This window comes from Diabrotica virgifera, chromosome 3 (genome assembly GCF_917563875.1).
Source record: "Diabrotica virgifera virgifera chromosome 3, PGI_DIABVI_V3a".
Taxonomy (NCBI): Eukaryota; Metazoa; Arthropoda; class Insecta; order Coleoptera; family Chrysomelidae; genus Diabrotica; species Diabrotica virgifera.
Genome location: NC_065445.1, coordinates 184,762,788 through 184,777,033, shown reverse-complemented (window position 1 = coordinate 184,777,033; position 14,246 = coordinate 184,762,788). Strand labels below are relative to the sequence as shown.

General features: G+C 31.8%; 1 protein-coding gene across 1 annotated transcript in view; it reads left to right on the top strand.

The window, feature by feature from the left end:
• LOC114338395 (zinc finger protein 652-like) overlaps positions 1-14,246 on the top strand; it is a 90,221-nt gene that overhangs the window by 1,819 nt on the left and 74,156 nt on the right. The window contains exon 2 of the mRNA XM_028288986.2: positions 13,434-13,625. Coding sequence (XP_028144787.1) covers positions 13,434-13,625 — 192 coding nt within the window. The remainder of the gene's footprint in view (positions 1-13,433; positions 13,626-14,246) is intronic.

The window sequence follows — 14,246 nt, the reverse complement described above, 5'->3', positions numbered from 1 at the left end:
ACAGTTGTATACCTGTATACCTATTATTGCTCTTTCCATTGTCTTTCTGTTGTGGCTAGTTTACTCATATTTGCTTTGATTACGGTCCAAGTTTGACATCTACCCATCTCATCTTTGGTGTTCCTCTTGGTAGTTTACCTTCGTAAGGTCTCAAATGTTGTATTGTAGTGTTTTAAGTTCGTTTTGTTGTCAAGCAGTGTGGCCTGCGAAACTCCATTTGAGATTAATTTTTGTTGTTATATCCTCAACTTTTGTTTTTGAGCTTATCCAGTCATTTGTCTTTTTATCTGACAGTTGTATACCCGTTTACCTATCATTGCTCCTTCCATTGCACTTTCTATTGTGGTTAGTTTATTCATATTTGCTTTGATTAGGGTCCAAGTTTGACATCCATATGTCAGGATAGAAAGGATGCACTGGTTGAACACTTTTGGAGTATGTTGCTGTTCTAAGTATACAACTAAATACACAATTCTGACATCGACAGCAGAAAGCAACTGCAAGCGGCAGTTAGAGTTGTCACCATGACAACGTCATTACTTTGCACTATTAATGCCCGGTTGCACCAACAGATCTTAAGCTTAAGTCGAGAATATGATAAGAATTAATATAATATAATTATAATATATTACAATAAGAATACCATAATATAATAATAGATATAATTGATAATAAGGTAAGAATCTAAAATTATGGTGCAACGTAAGTGATACTCAAGGAGACCCTATCTATAAGTAGAGCTTAGCTAAGCTGGAGCTTAAGATCTGTTGGTGCAACCAGGCATAAGTTGTGTAATTATTTAGTCTGACGTTCCAAATTTTTAACCTGTTCCACAATTAAAACTTCCCCTGTTCCAGTGTTCCCATACATCAAAGTTTGTCATACGATACACTGTTAAGCTATTAACAAATTTTCAGCTTGCTCTTAATCAACTGTTTTTGGTACACATGATCCAGGCCTATACTATACAATAATTCTGACTAGTTATTTAGAAGATTTAAATGTAATCTAAAAAAACTCCAATACATTTTTAATAAACTACGATTTATTCAATCAACATTCACTCACTGTGCCACTGTAAGAAATGTAGGAAACATAACATTCACATTAATTAAAGGGAGAAATAAACTGCAAAAAAATATTATTTATTATTAAAAAATTACAAATATTTACTTAGTATACATATTGTTGAAATTTAGTATTAATAATGTTTTTAGTATTTAAGCTCCATTGATGCCAAAACGCAACATTTTGAAAGGAATTTTTTTATAACTGAATATTTTTCTTTTAGAAAATTATTCATGTGCTTTAATTCTTAAAGGTTCGATGATATTGAAATATATTTTATAGAACAAATATATTTAATTCACAGTATGCTTGGAACCTTCATAGTGTAAACACACACATTGAAGACGAGTTCATTCATTACAAAGCAATTAGTGAGCAGGTTGTTAACTAGTTGATTTATACAAAAAAATAGTTAAGAATCATGGCTTCCGAGAGCAGCGAAACAGAAGAAGAGGAAGAAATGGAAATGGATGATACCGGACAGTGGACAAAAGTGAAAAGGAAAAGGGAAAAACATTTCGATAATCCAGCAAAAAAAAGAATCACACAACCACAACTATCTCAACAGCAAGTGCAAGATATAATAATTGGACCACAATCTTCTGAAAACATAACACAACAAACTCAGCAAAACTCACAAAAAGATATCAACACTCCAAGTCATCAAAAAAAGGTAACTTACAACAACACACAAAACTACTCACTTCAAATGAAAACCATCAGTAATAAAAACTATAAACAAATTTTTTTTTAACAACTCATCAAGAATTATCAAGGTTACAGTTGGCTAATTATTGGAGTGTTGGAGATCCAAACTCTTCCGATGTTATAATAAAAACTAGAAGTGGTTTTATTTTAAAAAGTAATCAGGATAATAAACACATTAAAACAAAGCTGAAATCATTAGTCCAGTCAAGTGTGGTCAAAGAATACAAAGAAACAAATTCTAACCAAAATCCATCAACACCACATAAATCACAAAACACAACTTTCGCCTGTGTTATATCATCGGTAGAATTGGATATTGAGGATACACATATAAAAGACCACCTTACCAATATCGGAATAACACACAGATACTGCAAAAGAATTACATCAAGAAAAACCGGAAAACTGACACCTCTGATTAGAATAATTACGGGAGATTACTCATCATTTCAAAAACTATTAAGCGAGGGAGTGTTCTTTAAGAACTACCACTATCCTGTTTATCCCAGTCAACCACCCGAACCTTCTCCTATCCCATGTTCTAAATGCTTACTATATACCCACACTACAGAGAACTGCACCACATCAATAAGCTGTAGGAAATGCCAAGGAAAACATTCAACACAAATGTGCACCTCTCCTCTTCCAGAAAAGTGTTTGTCGTGCAACGCCGAAGACCACCAAGCATGGTCACCTAAATGTCCTAACAGACCAACTAAACCTATCGAAGGAATTCCTAATGCGCGAATTAAGTCTATGAACAAAAAATCCTCCGAAATGCCATCAGAAATTACTGGTACGAGCAGAATACATTCACCAATGACATATCATGATCATATTATTGAAACATATACTAACAAACTAAATAATCCTAAAAATAAAGATCGTCAAGAAATCATAATTAAGCTAAAAAAGAGATTTGTTCATCTATATAACATTGATACTACCCCAGTATTTAGCGGAAATCGACTATTTATACTCATGTTCGATCTGGAAAAACCAACCAATGACTCACCAACTATGCCACAGGAAGGCCTTGCAATATTTCAGGATAATGGCTCATAAGGTGAGGTTTCTTTATTCAAATATCAATAGTTTTCAACCAAAGAAATATTTAATATACAACTATTTACAAGCTAACAATATCGATAGTTTTATGTGTGTGGAAAGCAAAAATAAAGATTTTATTAACCCATATTGTGACTGGTCTATAATCCAACAAAAAGGAAATATGTTAAACCAAAACTTCAGAGGAGGCAGTCTTGTACAATCCAGAAAAACATGGAAGATGGGGAAAGAAAATCCTCCACGAATAAACAACCCTCTTAATAACTGCATTCATGTCTCATTTCCTTTTAAAGACTCCAAATTACATATTTTCGTAGTCTATATTCACAATTCCTCACTAATTGAAGAAACTATCTTCATTAAGGCATCCCTTTATGATTATTCAATAATAATTGGCGATTTTAACCCAAAATCAAGCCCCTCACGTATGAAGCAAATCAGAGGTTTTCTTCAAAGTTCTAATTTTTGTCAAATACCTACTCCTCCTACGTTTATAATGGCAGGTAACCCAAGCACAACTCCAGATATATTATTTTGTTCTAAAAATATTATAAATAATATCACAAATATACTTGTAACTCCAGATCTGGGAAGTGATCACTTGGCATTGCAATTTGCACATCACAGAAGATGAATACGACGAGGCTCTATATAAAGGAAAAAATACAGCTCCAGGCAAAGATTCCATCAATCGTAAAATCCTTAGACAACTAGATCCAGATATTCATAAGGAGATAATGAGCATATATAACTATTGTATCATGAATCATTTCTTCCCTGATGAGTGGAAGACAGGCATTGTAATAGTTATCCCTAAACCTTATACTAACCATCAACTGCCCCAAAATTACCGTCCAATCACCCTTCTCCCAGTAATTGGAAAAAATTTTGAGAAAATTATCCAAGGAAGATTATATAATGAATTAAACCAACATATTCCAGCACACCAGTTTGGATTTAGAGAAAAATCATCTACAATCCTTCCTCTTTCAATAGTAACATCCAATATACAGGCAGCAAGATTGCAAGGACTAAAGACCGCTGGAGTTTTCTTGGACATCAAGAAGGCTTTTGACTCCGTTTGGCATAGAGGATTGTTATATAAACTTCACAGAATGAAATGCTCCCCTTCTCTAATATGGATTATTGACGAATTTCTTAGAAGACGCAGGTGTATAGTTAAGATCAATGAAACATATTCCCATTCATTTTCAGTGCAACAAGGAGTTCCACAAGGTTCACCACTCTCCCCTCTATTGTATAATCTCTATTGCAGTGACATATGCGACAATAGACTAACCAACACTAATTTGCTACAATTTGCTGATGACACTGCAGTGATATCATATGGAAAAAATTTAATAAAGACAATGGACTTATTGCAGAGGCAGGTGGATGACACAATATCTTGGATGAATAAATGGAGATTAACAATAAATCCTTCTAAAACAAAACTAATAATATTTAACCATAGAATCCAAGATCACTCACCAACTATAAACATATGCGACAATATTATTAAACCCTCCCAAACTGTTAAGTATTTGGGAATAGAAATAGATAACAAATTGACGTTCAACCACCACACAGCAGTTATAAAAAGGAAAATTATAACTAGAGCAAAACACTTCAGAAGTTTAACATACAAGAATGAGGGAATTACGATTGAAACAGCAGCCAATATTTATAAAATGATTTGCAGGCCCATGCTGGAGTATGGTTCTGCAATTTTCTATAATTCTAAAGGCCCGGCCAAAAATAATATAAAAGTGGCTGAAACAACTAGCCTTCGACAAATTACTAGAATGCGTCATCCTGATAATCCACTTCACAATCCATCCAACAGAATGCTGTACGAGGAAACTGGAATTGAACCTATTAATGAGAGACTCAATAAGCTGTTTAATTATCTCTTTATTAATGACAGTAACAAAAATTTGATTGAGCCCCACATTGTGAAGATACCAGAGAACAGTGCCCGTAGATGTCCAGGAAGAACTCTTTTTGAAGAAATCTGCTACACATCAAGACAATAAACAACTTTATTCAAGTCATCATCTGTATTGTAACTAATTGTCAGTGATATTGTGATTACCACCACATACAAATATTTTTTTTTTTTTTAATTATTGTATTGTATTAATATTAACAAAAAACATATATTGTAATAATGTATATTAATTGTGTAAATTGGCTGAAAGACTTCGGTCGATGGCCTTTTGGTACATTGTATCAATAAAGTATGTCTCTCTCTCTCTATATTTAATTGTTTGTATATTAGAAATGATTTACTTTAGCAATTTTTTACATGATTCGTCATGACTATAAAATCTGCTTGTAAAATTTTCACTTTGCTTATAATATAATGGTTTGCATGAATTTTATAAAATATAAACTACACATTTAGTTAAAACCAGACAAAAAAATTAAATAATTTTATCAAGAAAAAGTTACATGCATCCAAACTTATTGTTGCATTTTCGCATCACTGGCAGAATCTGTTATGAAATTACTGAAATACACTTTTACGGATTATGAGATTTATTTCAAAATTAAAAGTACAAAAATAGTAAAACTAAATAAAATATTTCTAAAAAACTATAAAACTTAATATTACTATTTATGGAAGCTGTCAAAACATGCAGAGTGTACATGTACATTGCACTTTTGACACACACATACATATATGGTTTGGCTTTTACCAATTCTCTTACATTGTCTGCATCTTTTCATGACTGTCCAGGGTGCCATATTACGATATGGTTCACTTTGTCAGTTCTCATTTCTTTTGGTAGTTCTGAATTTGTTGGTTTCCCTCATCCTTTTATTTAGAAGCTGATATACCTTCATCTTCGCTGTATCTTTGATAAAGTATTTTTCATTAGCTACAACTCTGCTTCTACTAGGTCTAGAGACCTCATACGTATATCGCACCCTCAGTGCAAGACTGCAGTAAGTCAAAATAAGTAAGTTTCGAGATAAAGACGATTTTGTTTATTTTCGTGCTAATATTGGTGGAATAAGACACAAGTTTTAAGAAAAATTAACATTTAATTATGATTTTCCATGCTTTTCAGCCTATATTACATTAACCAAAAATAGAAATTTAAATAAAATAATAATACAAAAAAAATTATGAATTTCAAAGTTACAACACTTTTGCACGGAAAAAATTGTTAATCACTACACATTTAGTATTAGAATTTCAAAGTTACAACAGTTTTGCACGGAAAAAATTGTAAAAAGTGTAGACACATTTACTTTTACAGTAAAACCTGTGTTACCGGCCATCTGTACTAACGGCTAGTTTAAAAATTCCCCAAACCAATTATGTATATCTAGACTACAAACACTGGCAATACCAGTCACCTTTCTATATCGGACAATAGATCTTTCATTTTTAGTGGCTGTTGCTGACAGGTTTTACCGTAGTTGTTGTCCTCTTCTCGTACATCATCTTCTGCCAAAATATTTTTATAAAAACTATGGTGGGCTTCTAGTATCATACCCGAATGGCATAAGTACAGTAAAACCTCGATAGAACGGACCTCTATTTAACGGACTTCGGATCAACTCTATTTAACGGACTTCGTATATAACGGACAAAAAATCCTATCAAATGTAAAAAAATTTTGAATGTACAAAAATAAGAAAAATCGAATTCTGGAAGAAAAATCGGCAAGGGCAGGACTCGGCACTGCTTCTTTGTGCTAACGCCGATGGATCGCATGGATTGACTGTTATAATTGGCAAATCTCCGTCCGTTTCATAATATAATTCTAACAAGCATGGTTCACCACAGATATTTTAAAAAATTGTTTTTTTTAAGAATTTGTACCGGCAGTGAGAAATTTCAAGAGAAGAAACTGGAAATACCACTGAAAGAGGTAAAATGTTTATTAGACAACGCTCCTGTTAATACCCTTAAAAATATTCGACATTCAGATGACAACTTTAATTGTATCTTTACCTATTTTCATACAACGGACTTTCGGGTTTAACGGACATCCCGACCACCCAATTAGTCCGTTATATCGAGGTTTTACTGTATACCAAATCTTTCTGTTTGGCCATTTGAATTTTTGGCTGTTCTTTGGCAAGTTTTCTGAGAATAGATATTTTTGACCTCTCAGTATTGTCAATACACAAGTTTTAAGATAACTGTTTTTCCTTTCATGAGAAAAAATACTTTTTGGTCGTAAATAATTAGTCTTAATTTATGTGTTTTTAATCCAATCTAACGAGCGGCAACGTGGCATTGGAACGCAAATAAAGTGTTTAAATTTACTCCTGCATTTTCCCCGAATATCGCGTGGTGTAGAGAAATTTAAATACAAAGCAAGTGCGAAACGTAAATTATAAAAGTGAAGACGTTCTATTGTGACAAAAAAAGTGGAAATAGACAAACATAAACAGAACAGCGTTTTTTATAAGGTAACTATTGTGGCTGATAAATAATAAACATTGTAACACTACAAAAAGCTAAGTGGTCAAGCAGATAAGAAAACCAGTATACCAGAGGTGAAGTTCTGCTTGAATTTTAAGCAGTGTTGCCGGATTTAAAATAAAAAGAATAATCTACAGAAAATAAAAATAAGAATACTTTCGAAAAATAAGAATATTTTTGGTGCGTGGATAAGTGGGCACACCGCCGCGTGGTTGAAACGGGTGTGACTCATTTTACGCTACGTAACAAAATGGATGGATATACTGCGGATGAGGAGTCAAAGAAAAGAGCAAGTAGTGATACGGAAGAATGGGCATTCAACAAAAGTAAAAAAATACACAGGTCACCCAACCACGATGATAACAAACTAGAAAAAATACTAGAGGGTCTAAATATGTTAACAATGGAAATTAAAGAACTACGAGAAGATCAAAAAGAGTACAGAGCTGAAATCAAGGAGCCGAGACAAGAAAATGAGAAGCTGAAGCAAGAAACCAAACAAAAAATGGAAGAGTTGGAAATGAAAATAGATAAAATGGAAAAAGATAAAAGACGAAATAACATAATAATACAAGGAATAGAAATAAAAACAGAAGACCAAAATGTAATAAAGAGTAATGTAGAAGATTTCTTCAATGACACCCTAAAAATTAAAACAAAGGTAAAGAATGCTAAGAAAATTGGAAACAAAAGCTGCCTAATTGAGCTCTTTAATGGAACGGATAAAGAGACAGTAATGAAAAACAAAAGTAAATTGAAAGAGATTAGAGAAAAACGGATATATATTAACGATGATATGGACAAAGCGGAACGGGCGATCCAAGGAAAAATCAGAATAAGGGCTAAAGAAGCCAAAGCACAAGGAAAAAACGTCAAAGTAGGCTTTCAAAGAATCAAAATAAACGACGATGTATGGATATGGAATAAACACTTAGAGCAACTAGAAAAAATGGAACAGCAAAGAGGAAACCAAAAAAACTAAATGACGGAAAGGAAACGGTAGCAACAACGGCAATGAACAAGGAGACGATTCGGATTAAAGACAAGAAAATGAAAACTAACTTGGGAACATGGAACGTAAGAGGTACTTATGAAACAGGAAAACTTAAAGAATTAATCAGAGAGATAAAAAAATATAAAATAGACATATTAGTTTTACAAGAAACAAAACAGTTAGACACAGAAATAGTAGAAATAGAGGATATAGTATTTTTTAAAAGTGGGGGGAATAACAGAATGTTAGGAACAGGCTTTATCATACAGAAAAATGGAAAACCAGTGGAAAAACGATATCAGATAGAATGTGCACAATCAGGTTAAAAGGGAACCAACGCAACATAAGCATAATAAATGTACATGCACCAACAGAAGACGCCACAGAAGAAGATAAAGATGCATGCTATGAACAACTAGAGAGAGAATATGACAAATTACCAGGATTTGATATCAAAATAGTAATGGGAGACTGCAATGTTAAAGTGGGAAAAGAGGATATATATGAAAATGTAACAGGAAAATACAGTAAACACGATATATCAAATGATAACGGTCAAAGAATTATAGGTTTTGCATCGGAAAGACAAATGGTTATAAAAAGCACACAACAACGCAGAAAAGATATATATAAAGGAACATGGATTTCCCCGGATAAAAAGAAAATAAATCAAATAGACCACATATTAATAGAGAGGAAGCACGCCCAAAATATAATAAATATAAAAAGCATGAGAGGAGCAGAATGTGACTCGGATCACTTTTTGGTAAGAGCAGGTTATAAAATGAAAGCTAATATAAAGAAAGACACTCAAATGGACAGAGAAATCAAAAAAAAAATTCAACACAGCATTACTAAAAGATAGTACGACACAGAAGAAGTACGAAGAATGAATATCCAACAGACTAAACGAAGAACCAGAAACACAATACCCAGAAGAAGAGTGGGAAAGCATAAAAGAAGTAGTTTTAAACGCCAGTAAAGAAACATTAATTAAAGCTAATAGAAAACAAAAAGCAAAAGAATGGTATGATGAGGAATGTCAAAAAATAACAGAAGAAATTAGAAAAATAAGAATAAAAATCCTAACACATAATAGTGATATTAGCACACAACGATATAGAGAATTGAGGAGAATGATGAAGAGAACATGCAGAAATAAAAAAAGAAAATACAACGAAGAAAAACTCAAAGTGATAGAGGAGAAATTCCAAAAAAAGGAAATAAGATCCTTTTACCAGGAAACAAGAAAAATGGAAAGAGGATATAAAAAACCTAACCCATATATGAAAAATGAGGAAGGACTATTAAAATGAACCAGGGGAAATAATGAGAAATTGGCAAAATTACTTTACACATCTTCTAAACAAAAACGAAGAAGAAGGGGGAACAATCCAGGAAATTGAAGATGACCATATAGTAATAGAAACACCTACGAGGGAAGAAATAGAAAATGAAATAAGGGGACTACAAAACAATAAAAGCCCAGGAATATCAGAAATATCGGCGGAAATGATAAAGGCAGGAGGAAAAAGACTACACAAAGAAATACATAACCTGATGGGAAACAGAAATAATGCCAGGAGAGTGGGCCATAGCAAGGATATGCCCCATACATAAAAAAGGTGACACAATGAGATGTGAAAATTATAGAAGTATCGCGCTGCTAGAAGTCATTTACAAAATCTTGACAAACATCATAAGAAAAAAACTAAATCAATACACGGAAAAGATATTGGGCGAATATCAGGCAGGATTCAGAGGCAATAGGTCGACGACAGACCAAATATTTGCATTAAAAGAAATTCAGACTACGTGCTACGAACATAAAATAGCAGTATAGGTTCTGTTCGTTGACTTTAAACAGGCCTACGATACGGTAAAGCGGCAACAAATGTACGAATTAATGAAAGAGATGGGCATACCATGTAAAATCGTCAGGATGGTAAAAATGACTATGGATAACACCACAAACGAAATAGCGTGGAAGGGGCATAAATCAAACAATTTTGAAACAAAGGAAGGTTTAAGACAAGGAGACCCACTATCAACGACTCTTTTTAATGTAATACTGGAAGGAATAATTAGAAAAAGTAAAATAAACACACAGGAAACGATTTTTAAAAATGGCCATCAATGTATAGCATTCGCAGACGATCTAACACTATTAACGACAAGTAAGACAGAGCTAAAAAAATTAATGAGAAATATAATAAAAGAAGCAAAAAAGTTTGGTCTCCTCATAAATATGGAAAAGACAAAATACATGATAATGGGAGAAACAGATAAAGAAAAAGAGGACAATTTCACATTGGAGATAGAAGGAGAAAATTCATGCTCGTTTAAAAGAGTTTCAGAATTTACTTCTCTGGGTGTAAAAATAGATGAAAAGGGACATGGGGAAGGCGAGATAAAAGCAAGAATAGCAAAAGGAAACAAAAAGTATGGGGCACTGCGATCATTAATGAAATCACAATATGTCTCAAGAAAAACAAAAATAAGAATTTACAAAACCGTTATCAGACCTCTACAGCTACATATGCATGTGAAACATGGGTGCTTAAAAAATCAGAAATAGACCTTTTAGAAAGATGGGAACGAAAAATACAAAGAGCAATATATGGAGGCGTGAAAATAGATGGTCAATGGAGAAGAAATAATAAGGAACTTGAAGAACTCTGTAACGAACCAAAAATAACGACGGCAATCAAAGCACAGAGAATCCGATATTTAGGACACATTGAAAGAATGGGAAGGGAAAGAATGCCAAAAATGGTACTATCACGTAAGCCAATCCAAAAAAGAAGAATAGGTAGACCAAGAAGATGGAAAGAGCGTATATGAAGACTTACAAAAGAGTAATATTGTGAACTGGAAAGAAAAAGCTGCGGACAGGAAAAAATGGAAGGAAGTGGTCAAGAAATGTATGGAAAGACTATAGGGAATATTAAGTTTTTTATATAAATGAATGTAATATTGTATATAGTATAGTAGTATAGGAGATAGTGTTATAAATATATAATGTAATAGTAATTGTAAGAAAAAAAAATTAAATCTTTCAGCCTTAGGTCTTCAAGGCCTGTTGAGCTTAATAAATAAATAAATAATCCAATCTAACAAATAAATGGTCAAACGACATCGCACACATCTTATGGAAAATATAATGTCGCACAAAGGAGATATAATTTACATGAATTGTTTGGTCTCGTAAATCTTTTTTTATTGTCTCGGCTGTTAATGGATTACGTAGACACGCTATATATTAAAAAAACACCACAGATATACAGCGTGTCTACTTGAGTTGGAAACATATGGGAAACTTTTTTATTATTAATTTTACGAAAAAAAGTTATTCTTTATAAAAAGTTCTGCATGCCCCAAAACCTAAGATTCAATTATCAGATATCAAATTTTCTCAATATTATACGAGGTATGTCAAAAAATATGAATTTCGGCTAAGGGTAAAGTACCTTTATTTCTCTCAATATCGAAAATTCTTATGATAAAAAGTTGTTTGGAATTAAAAACTAAGATGAAATATGCAATTACATGCTTCTTATTGAAAAAAAAAATATTTTTCTCAAATTTATGGATACCCAACATCGTTTTTAATTATTACAAATATCATCACTCGTTTATTATTCATTTTACGAAAAAAAGTTATTCTTCATAAAAAACTTTGCATGGTCTAAAATCTAAGACACAACCATGATATATCAACTTTTATTAATTTTATACGAGGTGTGTCAAAAAATATGAAATTCGCTCAATATTATAGCACCTTTATATTTCACAGTATTTCAATTAGAAGGATGTAATTGCATATTGACACATAGTTTTTAATTCTAAACAACTTTTTTAATAACCGTTTTCAATATTGTGAAAAATAAAGGTACTTTACTCTTGAGTGAAATTCATATTTTTTGACATAACTCGTATAAAATTAATAAAATGTCATATCTGTTGGTTGAATCTTCGGTCTTAGGACATACAGAGATTTTTATAAAGAATACCTTTTTTTCGTAAAGTAATAATAAAAGAGTTATCGTATGTGTAATGAATAAAAACGAAGTTAGTATCAATAAATTTGAGAAAAATTTGGAAAATATTTTTTTCCAATTAGAAGCATGTAATTACATATTTGAGCTTGGTTTTTATTTCCAAACAACTTTTCATAATAAGAATTTTCGATATTGAGAGAAATAAAGGTACTTTACCCTTAGCCGAAATTCATATTTTTTGACATACCTCGTATAATATTGAGAAAATTTGATATCTGATAATTGAATCTTAGGTTTTGGGGCATGCAGAACTTTTTATAAAGAATAACTTTTTTTCGTAAAATTAATAATAAAAAAGTTTCCCATATGTTTCCAACTCAAGTAGACACGCTGTAGATATGATAATAACAAATATCTTACTTTTTTCATGCCTTTCATTGCTTGTTATCGAAGCCATTGCAATGTTCCGTGCAAAACTGTTGTAACTCTGTTACATTAGAGTTACAACAGTTTTGCACGGAACTTATATTCAAAAACGCAAAATAGTTAAACTGTTGTTGTTGTAATATTTAGCCGGTTAAGCATTTGAAAGTTACTAAAGTTTTACAGGGGATAGATATGCATGTTTATAATCGAATTCTATGGTTACTTCATTTTCATAAAATTTTTTAGTTACTGCAGTCTTGCACTGAGGGTGCGATATCATTTTGTTCACTTATTTATAATCTGTATTTTTGCTAGGAATATTCCTTTCGATAAAATAATTACATTTTGAGTTATTTGCGAAAACCGTCTAAAAAGGTTTTTTTTTTGTGAAAAATTAACATAATATGTTACACTCGCAAATAACTCAAAAAGTATTGACTCAGTGAAAAATGCTATAGAATAAAAGTTCAAGAATTGCTTAGCCCGGGAGTAGTCCGTTTAGGAGGGTCAAAAATCGAGGCCCTGGTCTACTAGCCCAGTTGTAATAGGTGAAATATTGAAACAAAATTTAAATGTTACTACTAAGATAAAAGTACTACAATACCACCGAACATAAAAAGTATATTAAAAAATATTGTTTTCGCTCTCTTGTAAAATTTTAATATTTTGAGTTGTTATGTGTGCGATATATTCATTTCATTAATTATTCACTTTATTATAGAAAACAATAGATTTAAGACAGTTTTCAAAATTAACAATGATGTGGATACTGAAGTACCTGTATAAAGGAGATTTTATGTGTCCTGTAGAAGATCTTACTGACTTTAAAGAAGCTGCAGAATTCTTACAGCTTGAAGGATTTCGTTCTTCTGTAAAAGAAGAACCTTCCAATAGTCCGAAAATTTTCTTACAGGTAAGCATTTATAATATCTCTAAATTAGTCTAAGATACGATATAAGGTCGATCTGTACCGAGCTGTTTAATGGATAAAAATTATCGCTGTGTCTAGGTACACGCTAACTTGTACGCATAGCCTAATAAAATTTAAAAAAAAAATCAAAATGTAAGTCCATACAGGTTGGGACAAATTTTATATCAAAGTTCAGGTGAATACAAAAGATATTTTCAAAAAAGTATCCAAATCATATAAGGGGATCATTGTTTAAATAATTAAAAAGGGGTCATTGTTGCACAATATTTACTTTTTTAACTGCTGAGGTAATTTACATTTTAATGAAGGTCTTTTTTCTGCAAAGTTGAAATTAAATTACTTGCTAAATTAAATTTGACCCCCTATTTATTTAAATAATTATATATAAAATTTAAAAATCAAATTTGCATATATGTAATTATTTGCGTTTTAAATAAGCACTATAAATTATTTTATTTTATAGGAGAAGTTGCGCTATGTTACCTGTATTAAGCAAAAAAAATTGGTTGAAAAATATTTAATAATTTATGAGATAGTTGGTTTTTTTTTAATAACGTCGCGGGTATTAAACATTTTGAAATGCCGTTCCAATAATCGGGTTCC